Source organism: Lethenteron reissneri, chromosome 41 (assembly GCF_015708825.2).
Source record: "Lethenteron reissneri isolate LAM-NWPU_2019-01 chromosome 41, ASM1570882v1, whole genome shotgun sequence".
Lineage (NCBI taxonomy): Eukaryota > Metazoa > Chordata > Hyperoartia > Petromyzontiformes > Petromyzontidae > Lethenteron > Lethenteron reissneri.
In genome coordinates this window covers 11,829,031-11,846,353 of record NC_083819.1, presented here as the reverse complement: position 1 = coordinate 11,846,353, position 17,323 = coordinate 11,829,031, and the positions used below count along the sequence as shown (strand labels likewise).

The following is a 17,323-nucleotide window of genomic DNA, read 5'->3' as shown; positions in this document are numbered from 1 at the left end:
GTGGTGGTGGCGGTGTGGTGGTGGTGGCGGTGTGGTGGTGGTGGCGGTGTGGTGGTGGTGGCGGTGTGGTGGTGGTGGCGGTGTGGTGGTGGTGGCGGTGTGGTGGTGGTGGCGGTGTGGTGGTGGTGGCGGTGTGGTGGTGGTGGCGGTGTGGTGGTGGTGGCGGTGTGGTGGTGGTGGCGGTGTGGTGGTGGCGGCGGTGTGGTGGTGGCGGCGGTGGGGTGGTGGCGGTGGGGTGGTGGCGGTGTGGTGGTGGCGGTGGGGTGGTGGCGGTGTGGTGGTGGCGGTGGGGTGGTGGCGGTGGGGTGGTGGCGGTGGGGTGGTGGCGGTGTGGTGGCGGCGTGGTGGTGGTGGCGGTGGGGTGGCGCTGTTGAGTCGCGAATACCGCAGGACTCGGTCGCGAACACCCCTTCGGAGAGTGGCGAGAGGGCGGTGCGAACGTGGCGCCCTCTACCGGGCGCTCTGGAAATGTCCAAAGCCCATCAAGGGGGCGCCGTTGAACCGTGGGAGATGACAGATTGAGAGACCCTTAGGGGCCGTCCATAAATGACGTCACGCGATTTTGGACGATTTTTGACTCTCCCCCCTCGTCACACGGCGTCACTTATAAAGTCAGACCCCCCCCCTCAAATATGACGTCACAATGCTCTGCCCCCCCCCCAACCATATTTCCATTTTGAAAATAAAACATGCTTCAAATCGCTTTAAACTATTGTCATTGTAGTGCGCGTTTGATGTGGCGCTGCACTCTGATGTTGTAGGAGAAAACACGTATTAAAAAGGAGGCGTTGGAAAGCTTAAATTTAGCATAAAATTCACTTGAAAATATTCAACGTCGAACTAAAACTGCAGATGTTCAGAATATTATATTGAAATTATCTTATAATTATAAAATATTAAAAGTAATTATAACTATAAAAAATACTTGAAACTTTATAGTAGAACGAAGCAAAATGGAGAGTACAATTATAACAATCATATATTCATTCCACAGAATGAAAAGTCCTGGTAGAATCATTAGAATCAAAATGTTTAATAACAATCATTAAAAAAAAATTCTAAATGTATGCTCCATTCTCCCATGGAGAAGCATAATGCTCCTTCGTGGAATAAACAAAAGGTGACCTTAGTAAATTTAAATAACCAAATAGTAATGAAAATGTATCAAAATTAGTGTTATAACGTCTATATTTATTTAAAGTTGCGCATTTTGATGTGACGTCACATTTCTCACCCCCCCCCTAGTCACACATCGTCACAAATGTCTGACCCCCACCCCCGTCCCCCAGGTGCGTAACGTTATTTATGGACGGCCCCTTACGAGAGAGTCAATTTGCAAGAGTTACCTGGGCCATCGCCAAAATGATAGCAGCACCGGTCACATCGTGACAACGCACGACAACAACAAACATCACGTTCTAGAAGAGATTGAACGCTGCTCAAACATCAAAAGGAGAAGACAATTCGCCTCCACCACAAGCCTGTTCTTTATCATATAACATGCACAAGTGTGTATCTGCACATCCCGTCAGCCATAGGGCCTTCCTCAGGTGAGTGCATCCATTCAGCAGCATTAGTTCAACGCAAGGAAACTCGAGACCGGTTTCATCACGCAGTGTCTCGTCAGCAGTGCGGCTTGTTTGAACCCCATCAATGCTGGCGAAACTTGGCAGATTGCAGGAGGCGAGGAGCTGGATGTGGGGTCCGATTCTCCGTGGATCGTCTATTTAGTCTGTAACATGCAGCACTGTACATTCGTCACAGCGACGCGAATGGTTTACCAGACCGCGTATCAGCGGCACGTGCTGGAATCGTCGTGTGTGTGCTCGCCTAGGTCGACTCAGCTTTAAATGATTACCTGGTGGTGTGTGTGGGTACAGATCTCAGCATTGGGGAGACAAATTACGGTCGGTCGTGGTGCTGACCACCCACCCCCTCGTGCGCCTTTGTTGCCCTTTTATAGGTGCTGTACTACTCACTAACAGCACTTGCCCCTACAGTCTGTTGCCCTTTTATAGGTGCTGTACTACTCGCTAACAGCACTTGCCCCTACAGTCTGTTGGCCCTTTATAGGTGCTGTACTACTCACTAACAGCACTTGCCCCTACAGTCTGTTGCCCTTTTATAGGTGCTGTACTACTCACTAACAGCACTTGCCCCTACAGTCTGTTGCCCTTTTATAGGTGCTGTACTACTCGCTAACAGCACTTACCCCAAGTCTGTTGGCCCTTTTATAGGTGCTGTACTACTCGCTAACAGCACTTGCCCCTACAGTCTGTTGCCCTTTTATAGGTGCTGTACTACTCGCTAACAGCACTTGCCCCTACAGTCTGTTGGCCCTTTATAGGTGCTGTACTACTCACTAACAGCACTTGCCCCTACAGTCTGTTGCCCTTTTATAGGTGCTGTACTACTCACTAACAGCACTTGCCCCTACAGTCTGTTGCCCTTTTATAGGTGCTGTACTACTCGCTAACAGCACTTACCCCAAGTCTGTTGGCCCTTTTATAGGTGCTGTACTACTCGCTAACAGCACTTGCCCCTACAGTCTGTTGCCCTTTTATAGGTGCTGTACTACTCGCTAACAGCACTTGCCCCTACAGTCTGTTGGCCCTTTATAGGTGCTGTACTACTCGCTAACAACACTTGCCCCAAGTCTGTTGGCCCTTTATAGGTGCTGTACTACTCGCTAACAACACTTGCCCCTACAGTCTGTTGGCCCTTTATAGGTGCTGTACTACTCGCTAACAACACTTGCCCCAAGTCTGTTGGCCCTTTATAGGTGCTGTACTACTCGCTAACAGCACTTGCCCCTACAGTCTGTTGGCCCTTTATAGGTGCTGTACTACTCGCTAACAGCACTTGCCCCTACAGTCTGTTGGCCCTTTATAGGTGCTGTACTACTCGCTAACAACACTTGCCCCAAGTCTGTTGGCCCTTTATAGGTGCTGTACTACTCGCTAACAGCACTTGCCCCTACAGTCTGTTGGCCCTTTATAGGTGCTGTACTACTCGCTAACAGCACTTGCCCCTACAGTCTGTTGGCCCTTTTATAGGTTATGTACTACTCGCTAACAGCACTTGCCCCTACAGTCTGTTGGCCCCTTTATAGGTGCTGTACTACTCGCTAACAGCACTTGCCCCTACAGTCTGTTGGCCCTTTATAGGTGCTGTACTACTCGCTAACAGCACTTGCCCCTACAGTCTGTTGGCCCCTTTATAGGTGCTGTACTACTCGCTAACAGCACTTGCCCCTACAGTCTGTTGGCCCTTTATAGGTGCTGTACTACTCGCTAACAGCACTTGCCCCTACAGTCTGTTGGCCCTTTATAGGTGCTGTACTACTCGCTAACAGCACTTGCCCCTACAGTCTGTTGGCCCTTTTATAGGTTCTGTACTACTCGCTAACAGCACTTGCCCCTACAGTCTGTTGGCCCCTTTATAGGTGCTGTACTACTCGCTAACAGCACTTGCCCCTACAGTCTGTTGGCCCTTTATAGGTGCTGTACTACTCGCTAACAGCACTTGCCCCTACAGTCTGTTGGCCCCTTTATAGGTGCTGTACTACTCGCTAACAGCACTTGCCCCTACAGTCTGTTGGCCCTTTATAGGTGCTGTACTACTCGCTAACAGCACTTGCCCCTACAGTCTGTTGGCCCTTTTATAGGTTCTGTACTACTCGCTAACAGCACTTGCCCCTACAGTCTGTTGGCCCCTTTATAGGTGCTGTACTACTCGCTAACAGCACTTGCCCCTACAGTCTGTTGGCCCTTTATAGGTGCTGTACTACTCGCTAACAGCACTTGCCCCTACAGTCTGTTGGCCCTTTATAGGTTCTGTACTACTCGCTAACAGCACTTGCCCCTACAGTCTGTTGGCCCTTTATAGGTGCTGTACTACTCGCTAACAACACTTGCCCCAAGTCTGTTGTCCCTTTATAGGTGCTGTATTACTCGCTAACAGCACTTGCCCCTACAGTCTGTTGGCGGCTATCCGGGGGATCTGCGTCACGACTCTTCCCGTGTGAGTGGCGCTTCTCGCGGCGAGGATGCAGGCAGCAGATGGGTCCCGGGGTCGGCGATTTGAATTCAACGCAAGAGGCGGCATCGTCTCTCTCTCGTCTATCCGCCCCTACGTTGTACCATCGGGACGCGCTCAAATGTAAAGGGTTATTACAAAAAATATACATAAAGAGTAATTCTTACAAAGTAACTATTGTCATCCGGCCATTGGTGTTATTTGGCAGCGGCATTTGGGGGAGCCGGTGGCTGTGGCGTTTATCGAGGTGAAACGCAGCGAAATAATGTCACCTCCCACCACCACCAACACCCACCACCCACAATGTGCCCCAAGGCCGCTTGATCCGGGGGTTGAAATCCCCCTCGGATAATCCCCTCGCTCCGGCTCACCAGCAGCCCCCCCCCGCTTCTGCGGCAGGTCCACGCGGCGTGGTGGTGGCGGTGGTGGCGGTGTGGTGGTGGCTGTGTGGTGGTGGTGGTGGCTGTGTGGTGGCGGCGTGGTGGTGGTGTGGTGGTGGCTGTGTGGTGGTGGTGTGGTGGTGGTGGTGTCTGTGTGGTGGTGGCGTGGGCAGCCCGGGCATTCATTCCTCACACGGGGCCCCCCCCTCTCACAGAGTGGCGAAGGAACTAAATTAATCGGCAGACACGCACCGCCTCCTTCCCCGTTGTGCGACCTTCCACATTGAAATCGACGGCGATTTGTCCTGTTGGGTGATCGGAGTCGCCCCGTCAAAGGGACGAGGCACGGTCCACCGCTGGCCCGGGACTGGAAAACGCGTGAGAGCATCGCCTCCTCGATGCTTTAGGGGCCGTCCATAAATGACGTCACGCGATTTTGGACGATTTTTGACCCCCCCCCCCCATCGTCACATGGCGTCACAAAAAGTCAGACCCCCCCCCCCTCAAATATGACGTCACAAAGCTCTGCCCCCCCTCCAAATAAAACCTGCTTCAAATCGCTTTAAACTATTGCCATTATAGTGCGTATTTAACGTGGCGCTGCACTCTGATGTTGTAGGAGAAAACATTTATTAAAAGTATATTTAATCAAGTAGAACGTGTTGTCTATATTTATTTAAAGTTGCGCATTTTGATGTGACGTCACATTTCTCATAGCCCCCCCCCCCTCATCACACATCGTCACAAATGTCTGACCCCCCCCCCCCCACCTAGGTGCGTGACGTCGTTTATGGAAGGCCCCTTATTTGAACAACGCAATCGCTCGTTCCTTTGACGTAAATTAAAACGAGTTTTCTTTATTGTCCTTTACACATCCACCCGAGTGTGTACGTAACTTTCAGAAGCGTTGGTTCAACAAAGCTGACTCTGGGCCGATTTCGTCCTGCAGAGGAGTCTCATTTTAAATCCTTTATATTAAGTTCACTTGCTTGCTTGCGCGCTTATGACCGTGCAAATCTTTCGGTCGTTTTTTAACCCACTTCCCGTGATCCAATCGAGCTGACATTTTGCACACAGACTCGTTGTGCGTGACAATTTATTTTCGTGAAAAAAATTCCTAAATTTTACACTTTTCAGGAAAAAAATAATTATATTTAATTACCAATTGCTTAATGGTGGCAGGCAATCATCTGACCCATAGGTGGCAGCCACCTCAAGCCAGACGGACGAGAGGACTCTAGCCGCCACGCATATAAAGGATTTATAGTGAAAAACATTGTTTTTACGGGTAATTTTTTTAGCGCTTAAATAAATCAGTCGACAATTAAGGTGGCTGATATAATAATTCATAAGTAGTAGTAGCAACATCGCCGAGCGGGAGCGCGATTCTCGCTTGCTGCAGAGGTTAAGGGTTCGATTGCAGCGACCGCCCTAGGTGATGATGAGTGTGTGCGTAGGAGTCGTGACGACGCAGTGATGCCACGCGGCCTCCACAGCGGCCCTTCAAGGCCCTCCTCCTCGCCTCAATGCGCTCCACATTTGCCAAATTAGAAAATCGCCCACAATAGAGGTTTGTGTCGGGTTAGATCGCCTCAATGTGTGTCGTTAAGCCCGCCACCAGCCGACACAGCCAATTTGTAAGGTGTGTCAACGTAAGCGGAACGTGCCAATTCGTTACGAGGACAGCACGCCAGTGTGTTGGTGAGCACATCCGCAACGTTTACAATCTTGAGTCCGACGTTTCGCCAAAAATTACAACTAGCTTCATCAGGCGGACAGCCAGATTTGTGAAAATCACCTTGGCAAGCATCGCCACATGCTGACAGACGAATTCAGGCGGGTAAACCTTGGTGCCCACAGGGACAGCTGCCACTGGGGATGCCCCTTCACGGTCTGAGATGGGATACCGTGCGCTCTATATAGGAGGGAGCTCTCTCGTGATGTTTGTTAAGGGGCCGTCCATAAATGACGTCACGCACCTAGGGGGGGGGGAGTCAGACATCTGTGACGATGTGTGACGAGGGGGGGGGGGGTGAGAAATGTGACGTCACATCAAAATGCGCAACTTTAAATAAATATAGACAACACGTTATACTTAATTAAAGACTTTTGAATGTTTTCTCCAACAACATCAGATTGCAGCGTCACATTAAATACGCACTACAATGATAATAGTTTTAAGCGATTTGAAGCATGTTTTATATTTTTTAGGGGGGGGGGGCAGAGCTTTGTGATGTCATATTTGAGGGGGGGTCTGACTTTTTGTGACGCCGTGTGACGAGGGGGGGGGGGTCAAAAATCGTCCAAAATCGCGTGACGTCATTTATGGACGTTCCCCTAAATCAGTCGCACACCGAACTTGTGACCCAGCGGTCGCCGGTTTCATTCGATCTCCCGGAGCGGCAGTGGACATGTGAAGAATGTCTGACATCGTCCCGGCTTGTGTTAACCCAAGCGTGTATATAAGTGCACCAGTTTGCTTATCAGCATTCACGTGTGGTGGAGGTAAAGTGTAAGTGCCGTGTCCACCTCTATCACCACGCCTGGTCAGTGTGGAAGAGGAGATCAAATGCCCTCCAGAGATGCCTCTGGCGGGTGCCCTTCTGCTGTATGATTGAGTGCGAGACAAACCTGTATCACCTCTTAGGGCCGTATACGGTGTAACCTCCGTTGGAACACACGTCTGTTTATATTACACGTTTCAGGTAAAATACGCTCAAATTAAATGGAAATGCCACTTTAAATACAAATTGCTGTATTCCGGTAATGATGACATAAATATCGACGGAGTTTGCCTTCTTACTCGGCCCTGTGGGTGTGAAGTCTCCAACTCCTATTATCCATTATCGCTCTGGCTTCTTTATTCTTGTGCGGTGAAGCAGAGCCATTGCCCGAAACGTCGCCGAACTATACGGTATATATTATATGTTTTCCTTTTAAGGCAGTGCTATTGACGTATGTGTGTTGATTCTGACAACGGTTACCGGTTCACGGCCATCGGTTATCGGTTCGTCGGTTATTAAGGCCGGCCACATAGTCACCCTAATTCGAACTGGGAGGGAAGGGCGACGATGGGGGGCAAGGGGGGGGGCAAGGGGGGGGGGGGCGACAAGGGGGAGGGGGGACAAGGGGGAGGGGGGACAAGGGAGGGGGGACAAGGGGGGGGGAGACAAGGGGGGCGACGAGGGGGGGCGAGGGAGACGAGGGAGAGGGTGGGCGATGGGGGGTACGAGGGGGAACGAGCAGGGGGGGACGAGAGGGGGGGGGGCGTGAGGGGGGGAAGGGGGCGGGGCCAGGGGGGAAGGAGGCGGTACGAGGGAGGGAGGGAGGGAGGAGGCGGGACGAGGGGGGGGCTGTGGGCAGAGCGACTCGCGACGCAAAATGACCGCTGCCCCTTGGTGAGCTCCGCCGCCGCCGCCGCTGCCCCGGGACTCGCAGCAGCAGCAGCAGTCGCCGTGACGTCACGCGCCGCGCTGCGGAGCTCGCCGCAGCAGCAGCAGCCGCCGCCGCCGCTGCAGCTGCTGCAGCAGCAGCAGGGGAAGATGATGATGGCCGCGGACGGGCAGATTCTCTTCAACCACAGCTTCCAGATCCGCGTGGGCATCCTCACGGGTGAGCGAGACGGCGCGTTCCTCATCCTCATCATCCTCCTCCTCCTCGCCCCGGCTCCTCTCCCCTCTCTCTCGGCAGCGGCGGCGGCGGCGCTCTCCTCCTTTACCCGACACCGCCGCCGCTGCTGCTGCTGCTGGATGGAGGAGGAGGAGGCGGAGGAGGGGTGCGGGGATTATTTAATTCATCGGCGCCGCGCATTAACAGCGGGTGCACGGCCAGTCGGGCCGTGCGGCCCGGCACGGCCGGTGCGGCCAATGCAGCAGCAGAGGCGGCGGTGGGGGGGGGGGGGTGAGGGGGGTCCCCCGCTTTCTCGAGGATGGACCCCGAGTTTGGAGCACGGCGCTCGCTGTGGCTGCAGCTGTAGGACTCGGGGACAGACGTGGGGGGGGGGGGGGGGGTGATAGGCGGCTGCTGCTGCTGCCGCTAATGATTTATGATGCTCAGCCTCCTTGCTGCTGGCTGCTGAGAGGGAGAGAGAGAGAGGCAGGCCCGTGGTGGAGAGCGCACGCACACGCACACACGCACGCACGCGCACTCACACACGCACACGCACTCACACACACACACGCACTCACACGCACGCACACGCGCACACACACACACGCACTCGCACGCACGCGCACACGCACGCACTCACACGCACACACGCGCACACGCGCACACACACACACGCACTCACACGCACGCACGCGCACACGCGCACACACACACACGCACTCGCACGCACGCGCACACGCACGCACTCACACGCACACACGCGCACACGCGCACACACACACACGCACTCACACGCACGCACACGCGCACACACACACACGCACTCGCACGCACGCGCACACGCACGCACTCACACGCACGCACGCGCACACGCGCACACACACACACGCACTCACACGCACGCACGCGCACACGCGCACACACACACACGCACTCACACGCACGCACGCGCACACGCGCACACACACACACGCACTCACACGCACGCACGCGCACACGCGCACACACACACACGCACTCACACGCACGCACGCGCACACACACACACGCACTCACACGCACGCGCGCAGGGGGCATTGCGCGCACGTCCGCGCAGGTGCCGTGATCTGTAATCAGGTGAGGACCCCCCCCCCCATCCCCAGCAGCGTGGCGGCTGTGGGGGGCAGTGAGGCGAGCAGCGAGGAGGGAAGGGGGGAGACACGGGGGGGGGGGGGGGGGCTGTGAGGTCGCGATCGCCGCCTGCTCCCGGCACGAGAAGCAGCGGTGTGGAGGCCTCTTTTGTGTGCGCATATTCAGAGACACCGTCGTGGTACCCGGCCGTAGGCACATTTATTCTTTCCTCCACAACCAAACCCCCCCTCCCATGTTACGTCGTTTCGCAAATACGCCGTCACTTTGATCAACACCGCCACGACCTCATTTGCGTTCGCCTCAACCCGCGCTTACGTCGCTGGCAGCATCGTCCCGACCTCTTCTCGTTATACGTCGCCTCTCACCCCCTTCGCCTCCACCACCACCGTCACCACCAACAACAACAACCCATGACTACCGCGACCCCGTAAACCGCTTGCCATTGACGTCGTTTCGATATACGCCGTCGCACTTTTCTGGAGTCTGGCTCTGGAGGGGGGGGGGACATCTCGTGGGTACGGCGTGTGTCCAGGGGTGTCGATCGGCACGAACGCGGAGTCATCAATCAATCAAGTCTGTATTTCTATTTTACTATCTCGTGCAAAGGATGCCATTCATCATCTCGACGTTGTCCGTGTAGACGACGGGGACACCGCGTCAACCCGCACGGTTTAACTTCGTATCCTTGCACAGGGAGATTGAGTGTGCAGGTCCACGCGGCGTACAGCCGTTTAAATTCTGGCAAAAAAACATTGTTCTTGTCTGTGTTTCTCCCTTGTGTTGGGACTTTGTGGGATGAACGTTGAGATTCACAAGGGGCACAGGGTGACCAGTAAGGTCTGAATTGGTCTGTCATGAGGTAGGGCACTGATAAGGTGCTGACAGCTGTGGTTACAGGAATCGCGGAGTGCAACCCGAGTCCGCCTCTCACCGCCTCACCAGCGATGAGACTCGGACATCGCACCACCACCACCAGCACCACCACCACCACCAGCACCACCACCAGCACCACCACCAGCACCACCACCACCACCATGTTCACGACGAGGGCGTCCGTTGTCAAACGGGCGCGGGATCGGTGCAATTCCCAGCAGGCCTTGGCGAGAGGAGGACATTCCGCATGGCCGGGCCAGGTTCTCTGTGGGATCCCTGCTGTTGATTTTCCACTAAGTGGTAGCTGGTTTAACGACCCCGGCATGGTGATGGATTGGCAACCTTGAGACTGCGAGTGGTGTTGCCCCAGCACAGCGCCACCGGCAACGCAGTCCAGTACAACACGTACTCTCACACTGCACACACACACGTGCCTGCTCAACACGTACTCTCACACTGCACACACACACGTGCCTGCTCAACACGTACTCTCACACTGCACACACACACGTGCCTGCTCAACACGTACCCTCACACTGCACACCAGTGACGTGCGGTGAGGTCAATGGCTGGGGAGGCACTGGCTGGTGTCAGAGCCAGATTCGCACACTGCGGGGGGCGTGGCCTCACCGAGGGGGCGTGGCCTCGCTGAGGGGGCGTGTCCTCACTGAGGCAGATGTGATAGCTGCCTCCCCTGGTGCTTTTTCATTGCAGTTTCATGACGAGGCCAGCGAGCCTAAAACATATTTATACACATACAGTACGTGAAATAAGTTACTTGGAGTATGGAAAGCGAGGACATGAAATGCAGGGGTCTACAAACATTACATTGGTAACATACTGAGATAGTAACAGGCACGCGCTTATTGCCCGCGCTCCATCCAGTTCCTGAGGGGTTGCGCAATCAGAGGGGAGGCTGAGCTCGTTGCTGCCTCACCTCTCATCTCTTCCTGTATTTGCAGCGGAGCTCTGAAAATTTGGCGATTTTGACTATAAAAATGATTGGAATCTTACAGAAATTACATTTATAAAACAGATCAGTGGAAAAATCTTAATATTTATTTTATTTGATTATTCTTTTTTTTTACTTTTCGTAACAGATATTTTCATTGGAGTATGACAGGTGAGGCTCTGCCTCCCCTGCCTCCCCTGCCTCCCCTGACCGCACGTCCCTACACGTGCCTGCACAACACGTACCCTCACGCTGCACACATACACGTGCCTGCACAGGATCGTGTTAAATCGGTGCATGTCACCAGCATCGGTTCAAGCAAGCCCAACTTCTGACAAGACACTGCGTGTTGAAACCGCTCTAGAGTTTGCTTGTGTTGAACCAATGATGCTGAATTTAGGCACTCAGCAGAAGAAGGCCGTGAGGTTGACGGAATTTGTCGACACACACTTTGTCTTTTTACGAGGACGTACAGATTTGCCAAGGAGGGGATTCGTCCGCTCATCTGGATGAATGTGTGAGAACTGGATTTTTTTACTTTTGTTTGGAACGTGGTTTTTTGTTCCCGATGCTTTTCAGGTTGTTTTTCCCTCGAGTTCTAATTGGCCTAATCGTCGTACGCTGTCGTGATGTCGTCGTTGCTGCTATCGTTATGGTGCTGACGCAGGTCATTCTTGCAAATTGGACTCTCCTGGTCTCTTGAGCTCTCCCCTGGTTCAAGTAAACGCACTTGGGGTTTGGACATTTCGAGTGAAAATGCTTTTGCTTGTTTTGATGGGGTTGGACAGATGCGCGAAGGAGACATTGTCTGCTTACCTATCTTGTTGCCTGCCATATGGATCATTGGTTGATGAGGCTGGTTGTTGTAATTACCAGCGAAACGTCGTACTCGAATTATAAATGTTGTGGAATCGCACGGAAGAGCAACGCGTGCATTAGAGAACACGCGCACGTTAAAGACATATTTACCGTTCATGAATTGGGCTCGGGCAGGACGTGTCACTGGTTGGGAAAATGCTCGGTGGTGGAGATGGAGCGGTGAATTTGTGCGCAGCAGCCCGATAGATGTCTGCATCATCGCGAGACCGTGAGAGATGACGAGGGAGGCCTTCTTCTCTGCATACGATTGCCAGTCATTCATCCTCCTGAGCTCGAATGAACGGTGACAGCCAATTAAGCACACTGAAATGTTTAAAGTGTTTCGGTTTGTAAATCTCATGAAGGCAGCAGTAACGCCAAATTGACAATCGCTGCAATGGTTGCAGAGCAGTCTGACGATGTTTATATCTTTATTCGAACATGAAAGTTCGTATAACTTTAGCACAACTTGATTTAAATTACCTAAAGAAAATAGACATGAATGGAACAAGCTAGACTAAGATGGCATGAAGAAACAAAATTCACATCACAAGAGAAGTCATGCAAGGATTTATGCTTTAAAGCAAGTCATTCACAGGCATATTAGAAGACATTTTCAGAAAATTATATAAAGCCACGAATATAAATGCAGATATTAATAAAATAACATATCAGATGTTTCACTGTGCAAACCATTGGGAATGAGGTACTGGAAGATAAATGCGAGCAGAGGAAAAAGTCACGTGCACGTGAGCGCTGAACGTGAGGAACTGTGCTGAGAGACGACCAGAGAACACCGCCAGGGTTTGTCTGCTGCGACAATTGGTTAACATCGCGCCGCGGTGGCTAGGAGATGTTAACTACCTCACCTCGTATACAGGAGGTTGTGGGTTCGATCTCGACCCTGACGCCTGCTGCTAAATATTTGGAATTTGCGTGTTCTCTCTCACGGTGGTCGTGTGGATTTTTCTCTGGGTCATCCGTTTTTTCCCCGCACATGATAAGCCACTTCATTTGAGTTATCATTTGTAGCTAAGTCGCCTCTGAAAAAGAGCTCTATAGCGCAGTCGGTTTTACCTGGTAAAATAAAAAATTGTTAAGTTTTGATTGAAGGTGACGCTAAATCTAAATGTTGATATAAAGAGGTGGATGAGAGTGGGTTCGAGTGCTTTTCGAAATCTGAACTTGATTTTGAGAGTAACACGGCAATGCACCTCGTGGAGACCGTTTTCAATCACACGACTTGCCATGACGTGGATCCGAAGCACCGTGGTCACTGTCAAATGGAATGGAGCACACACCGAGTAATGTAGAGACGCACGGAAAGGCTCATGCTGCGGTGACGCTGAGAGAAAGAGGAACACTCTGTTTAGGCACAGACGCAGTGCCCCCACTGAGGATGGGTTGAAACCCATTCGAGATGTTTTGTTTGTGTTTTTTTTAAACATTGTCGGTTTAAGCATAAATGCTGAATAAATGAGTGAGACACAGGGACTTGAGTAGAAAGGCAATTGCAGCATCATCGCAGTGGACCTACGTGTGTCTGCATCTCTATCCCCCTGTGGCTCTATCCATCTCTTCCTCAGTCTCTCCGTGTCTCAATGCGTCTCTCCACAGTCTCTCACTTTATTACTTGCTGTGTCTCTCTCTCTCTATGCTGCCACGGTGGCGAGATGTTAACTACCTCGCCTAAAACACAGGAGGTTGTGGGTTCGATCCCGACCCTAACGCCTGTTGTATGTTTGAAGGTTGCATGTTCTCCCTGTGGTTGCGTGGATTTATCTCTGGGTCCTCCGGTTTTTCCCTCCACATTAAGAAACAAACGTTTAGAGTATTTGGCTGCTGTAAATGTCCACATGATAAGCCACTTCGTTGAGGGCTATCATTTGTGGCCAAGTCACTTCTGAGAAAAGAGCTATACATCACAGTGTATCTTACCTGGTAAAATAAAACGTAGAGTTTGCTATCGACATTCACATATCGTTATCATCACCCATCATCATCCAGGAGGACTTCACTGAGACTCTCTTTCAGAAGGCTCTTTAAAATTGGATATTCAGCCTGGGAGGGAACAGACATACCTGTAGGAAAGAAAACACACGGAGAAGAGAGAATAACTCCCAGCGGCCCACTTCAGGCGGACGAGTTCACGAGCCCAGTTGCCCGACTGCCTTCTCCTGGCCACTTCACAGCCCATCAGGGGTTGGAGTTTCAAAAATCTCTATGATCCATTAACCCTCACTCTCCACTAACAACTTTCAGTCACTCCCACACCTGCACTCACTCTCCCACACCTACACTCACTCTCCTATTATCAGGAGAAGCACGCAGAGGAGATGGAGACGCTAACAGTAAGAGGCAGAGCAAGGCGTTTCTTTTGAAGGCCAATAAAGTACATGGTGAGAGTGTCTCGGGGCGAGGGCCTTGAGGGATAGCAGGGGGGCAGGCAAGCAGGAGGAGGAGTGGCTGCATTCCAGCAGGAGCTTGTGTGCGTGTCTTTTATTTAGTCTTTTTTTACACATCCCAAAAGTCACACGACCTTCTTGGAGCGATTAAGCAAGTTTGATTCGACTGATGTGATGTTGAATATCTGAATTCACTCACCAAAAGGGGATGGTGGCTGATGGAATGTGTAAAAAAAAAAACGAAGTTTAATGTGCAGGGACAGATATGTGTTTAAATAGGCAAATTGTCTCCTCTTTTCTTTATTTTGTGACTCGTGTTCTCCGCAACACCTGCCAATGGTGGTCATTTAGTGTGATGCGGGAGGGAAATGAGAGATACACCAGGGTGTGTGTGGGGATGGTGGTAGTGGAGAGACGCCACGCAGAACGGTGGCACTCACATTCACGAGGGTGTATCACAGTGCCCCTGGGTGAAGGGAGCAGGACGTTCACAGTCACAGCACCTCCCGTGCCTCATCACCATTCCCGACGCGTGCAGTGTAACTCGGTGTGTGATGTCACACCACGTGTGCGTGACATCACGCCGTGTGCGTGCGACGTCACAACGTGTGCGTGCTGTCATAAATAATAACCCTCGTAAAAGAAAAAAAATACCGTGTAATATGAAAAATATTTGATCTAATTACAAATTTTTTTTTGCAAAGCGCAATATACATGTATTTATTGAACTGTTTTAAATTGGTAACTACATCTCAAATTTGTATACGGTCATTCCGGATAAAAAAAAATCGTTTCAGTTTGGGAAAAATTAACGCTTCAAACCTTTTTTTTGGTTAGAGGTTTTTGTTTGGTTCGACTGTCTGGTTTCCACAAGCACAGAATATTTTTTATGGCAGCGCTTAGAGGATTTCCCGGGACCCCCTGGTCGACGGCTCGTCCCTCTGCAGGAGCACCCTTCATCGTTTGCTGAGAACCTAAATAAATTGTGATGCATACAACCCAGAGCTCTTCTCTCACCCGTGCAGCTGATCGTGTAAATCCTCTGGGGGTCGTTAAATGCATTGGAACCTCGCCCAAGCGTAGGCTCGCCGGTGGTTGGACGACGCTGGGTAGGCAGCGTTGGAGACCTTGCCGTTGCTCCAGGCTTTGCTCACATCCTGCTGTAGACTTGACACATTTGCCGTCGGTGATGGGGGTTGCGCGATGCCTTAAGAATATTGAGGAAAATAGTTTGAAAGATGGTTTGTTATGCAGGAAAAAGTGTCCCTTAGGAAATACCGTTCTTAATACAATAACCAGGCCTTGCACAGTCGCAACAACAATGTAGCTGGTCTCAAGTGAGTGATGTACAATCTATGATGCTCCAGGGGGGCTCGAGAGCTGCATTTTGGTATAAAGAGTCGACTTGATGCCTAACTGTAAACGTGCGCATCATTATTGAGCACTCTGAAATGAGGTTCAAAATTGATACACTTGTTGTTTTTGAAGCTAGGCCGAGGAGTTGATTGATTCCTTGCAAAAGGAATCAATTGATTCCTTGCAAAATGTTTATATCTGGTGTTTTAACATCTTAACACCTGTTTTATTGCCAGGAAGGGTGAAACCTATTCTTACTTTGCAAGGCCTATGAGTGCTTGTTTTCAGGCATGGAATACAAATATGACATGACATTATTAATCAAACATTTTTGGGTACTTTTGGAAGAGTGCGATACTTACGCAGCGCAGTCTTCCAAGTAAATGCATCGGCAGTCACTTGTCTGGTGGAGGACATGATCGGTGTGTATGCAAAGTACTAAAAAACGAATGAATATGCCTTCATTATGCACGCATGGCATATCATCTTATTAATAACGTGCATGGATGTAAAATAAAGTTGCGTGCAGTTACTTCTTTACGTTGCTTCATGTGTTATCCAGTTTTGGTCAGAGACCAGACTAAGAGGTTTCTACAGCATGTCCATCGCACAGTGGGCACAGAGAAACCACACGCAGTTGGTGACACCAATGCCCTGAAATGTTTCCATATGAATTCTGCTCCGTTTAAAAAAAAAATTACTTGACAGGCACGTCCTGGGGTTCTGACTTGCAATATAAGTTCTATAAGATACATGCATATATTCTGGTATCACGATTTTAAAATGCGTGCATCCTTTCATCAGAAGCCAACAACATCTTTCAAGATGTGCTTTTATTTACTTACTCTGTAGCAGGGGTATCAAACATGTGGCCCTCGGCCACGGCAAGCTCGTGGGGCCCTGTGAGAGCGGAGCACGGGCGAGCACAAAGGCACTGTGCGTAGCCCATGTTGGGGAGGTTGCGGGTGCAGGTCGTGACCCGCGTGCAGTTTCAAGTCAAGAGTCAAAGTGATTTCCTCGATTGCGAGCCACTCGCAGTACCACTGTGCCACGTGGACAAGCCATCGGGTGATGCGTTGGGCATGCTTTGTGCCGAATAGGGCCTCATTAAAGCTGCCAGCAATTCCCACTGCTGTGAAACCTTCACGTGGTGACAGTTGCGATGTCAGCAAGTTTGAATACAACAGCGATCCTTAATGATGTCCCAAAGGAGGACGGGACACACAAGTAAACCGCTGTTAGTCTTCTTGGTTGTGCCTAGGCCGTGCATTCTGAACTGCTGATGCGACTCTAAAGCGTCACGACTTAGAAGAAACGAATTTAAAATCATAGGCACACTCTGCTTGGTGCTTCACATCTCCTATAATATCAAAGTGCCCAGCCAAGGTGGCTCATTGGTAGAGGGAGCAGCTCGCAAGCGGAAGGTTGTGAGTTCAAATCCTGATTTTGGGGGTTGACTTGGCCCGTCATTCATTAAATGAGTACAACTTTGTGGGCTTGTCAGCAGTGGTTGTCCTATGGATAAAGTCACCCCCCACCATAGGATTGTGGAATTTCCACCTCTGGCTTGAAGCTGTGAACCACGGGATGAGTGCCACATCAATGCTTATATCAGCAGGAAATCACTTTGACTCTGGCTATTGAAACTATTCTTCTTATTGGAGTGGCCCGAGGTGCCACCGTGGCCTGCTCTGGTAGAGTGGAAGTGTAGCACACCGTCG

At 51.2% G+C, this 17,323-nt stretch overlaps 1 protein-coding gene across 10 annotated transcripts in view; it reads left to right on the top strand.

Annotated features, from left to right (window-relative positions):
* Positions 1-7,796: 7,796 nt before the first annotated feature.
* Positions 7,797-17,323, top strand: part of GPHN (gephyrin) — a 59,861-nt gene continuing 50,334 nt past the window's right edge. For all 10 annotated transcript variants that reach the window (XM_061568747.1, XM_061568746.1, XM_061568749.1 and 7 more), the window contains exon 1: positions 7,797-8,030. In XM_061568747.1, coding sequence (XP_061424731.1) covers positions 7,961-8,030 — 70 coding nt within the window. In that variant the 5' untranslated portion in view covers positions 7,797-7,960. The remainder of the gene's footprint in view (positions 8,031-17,323) is intronic.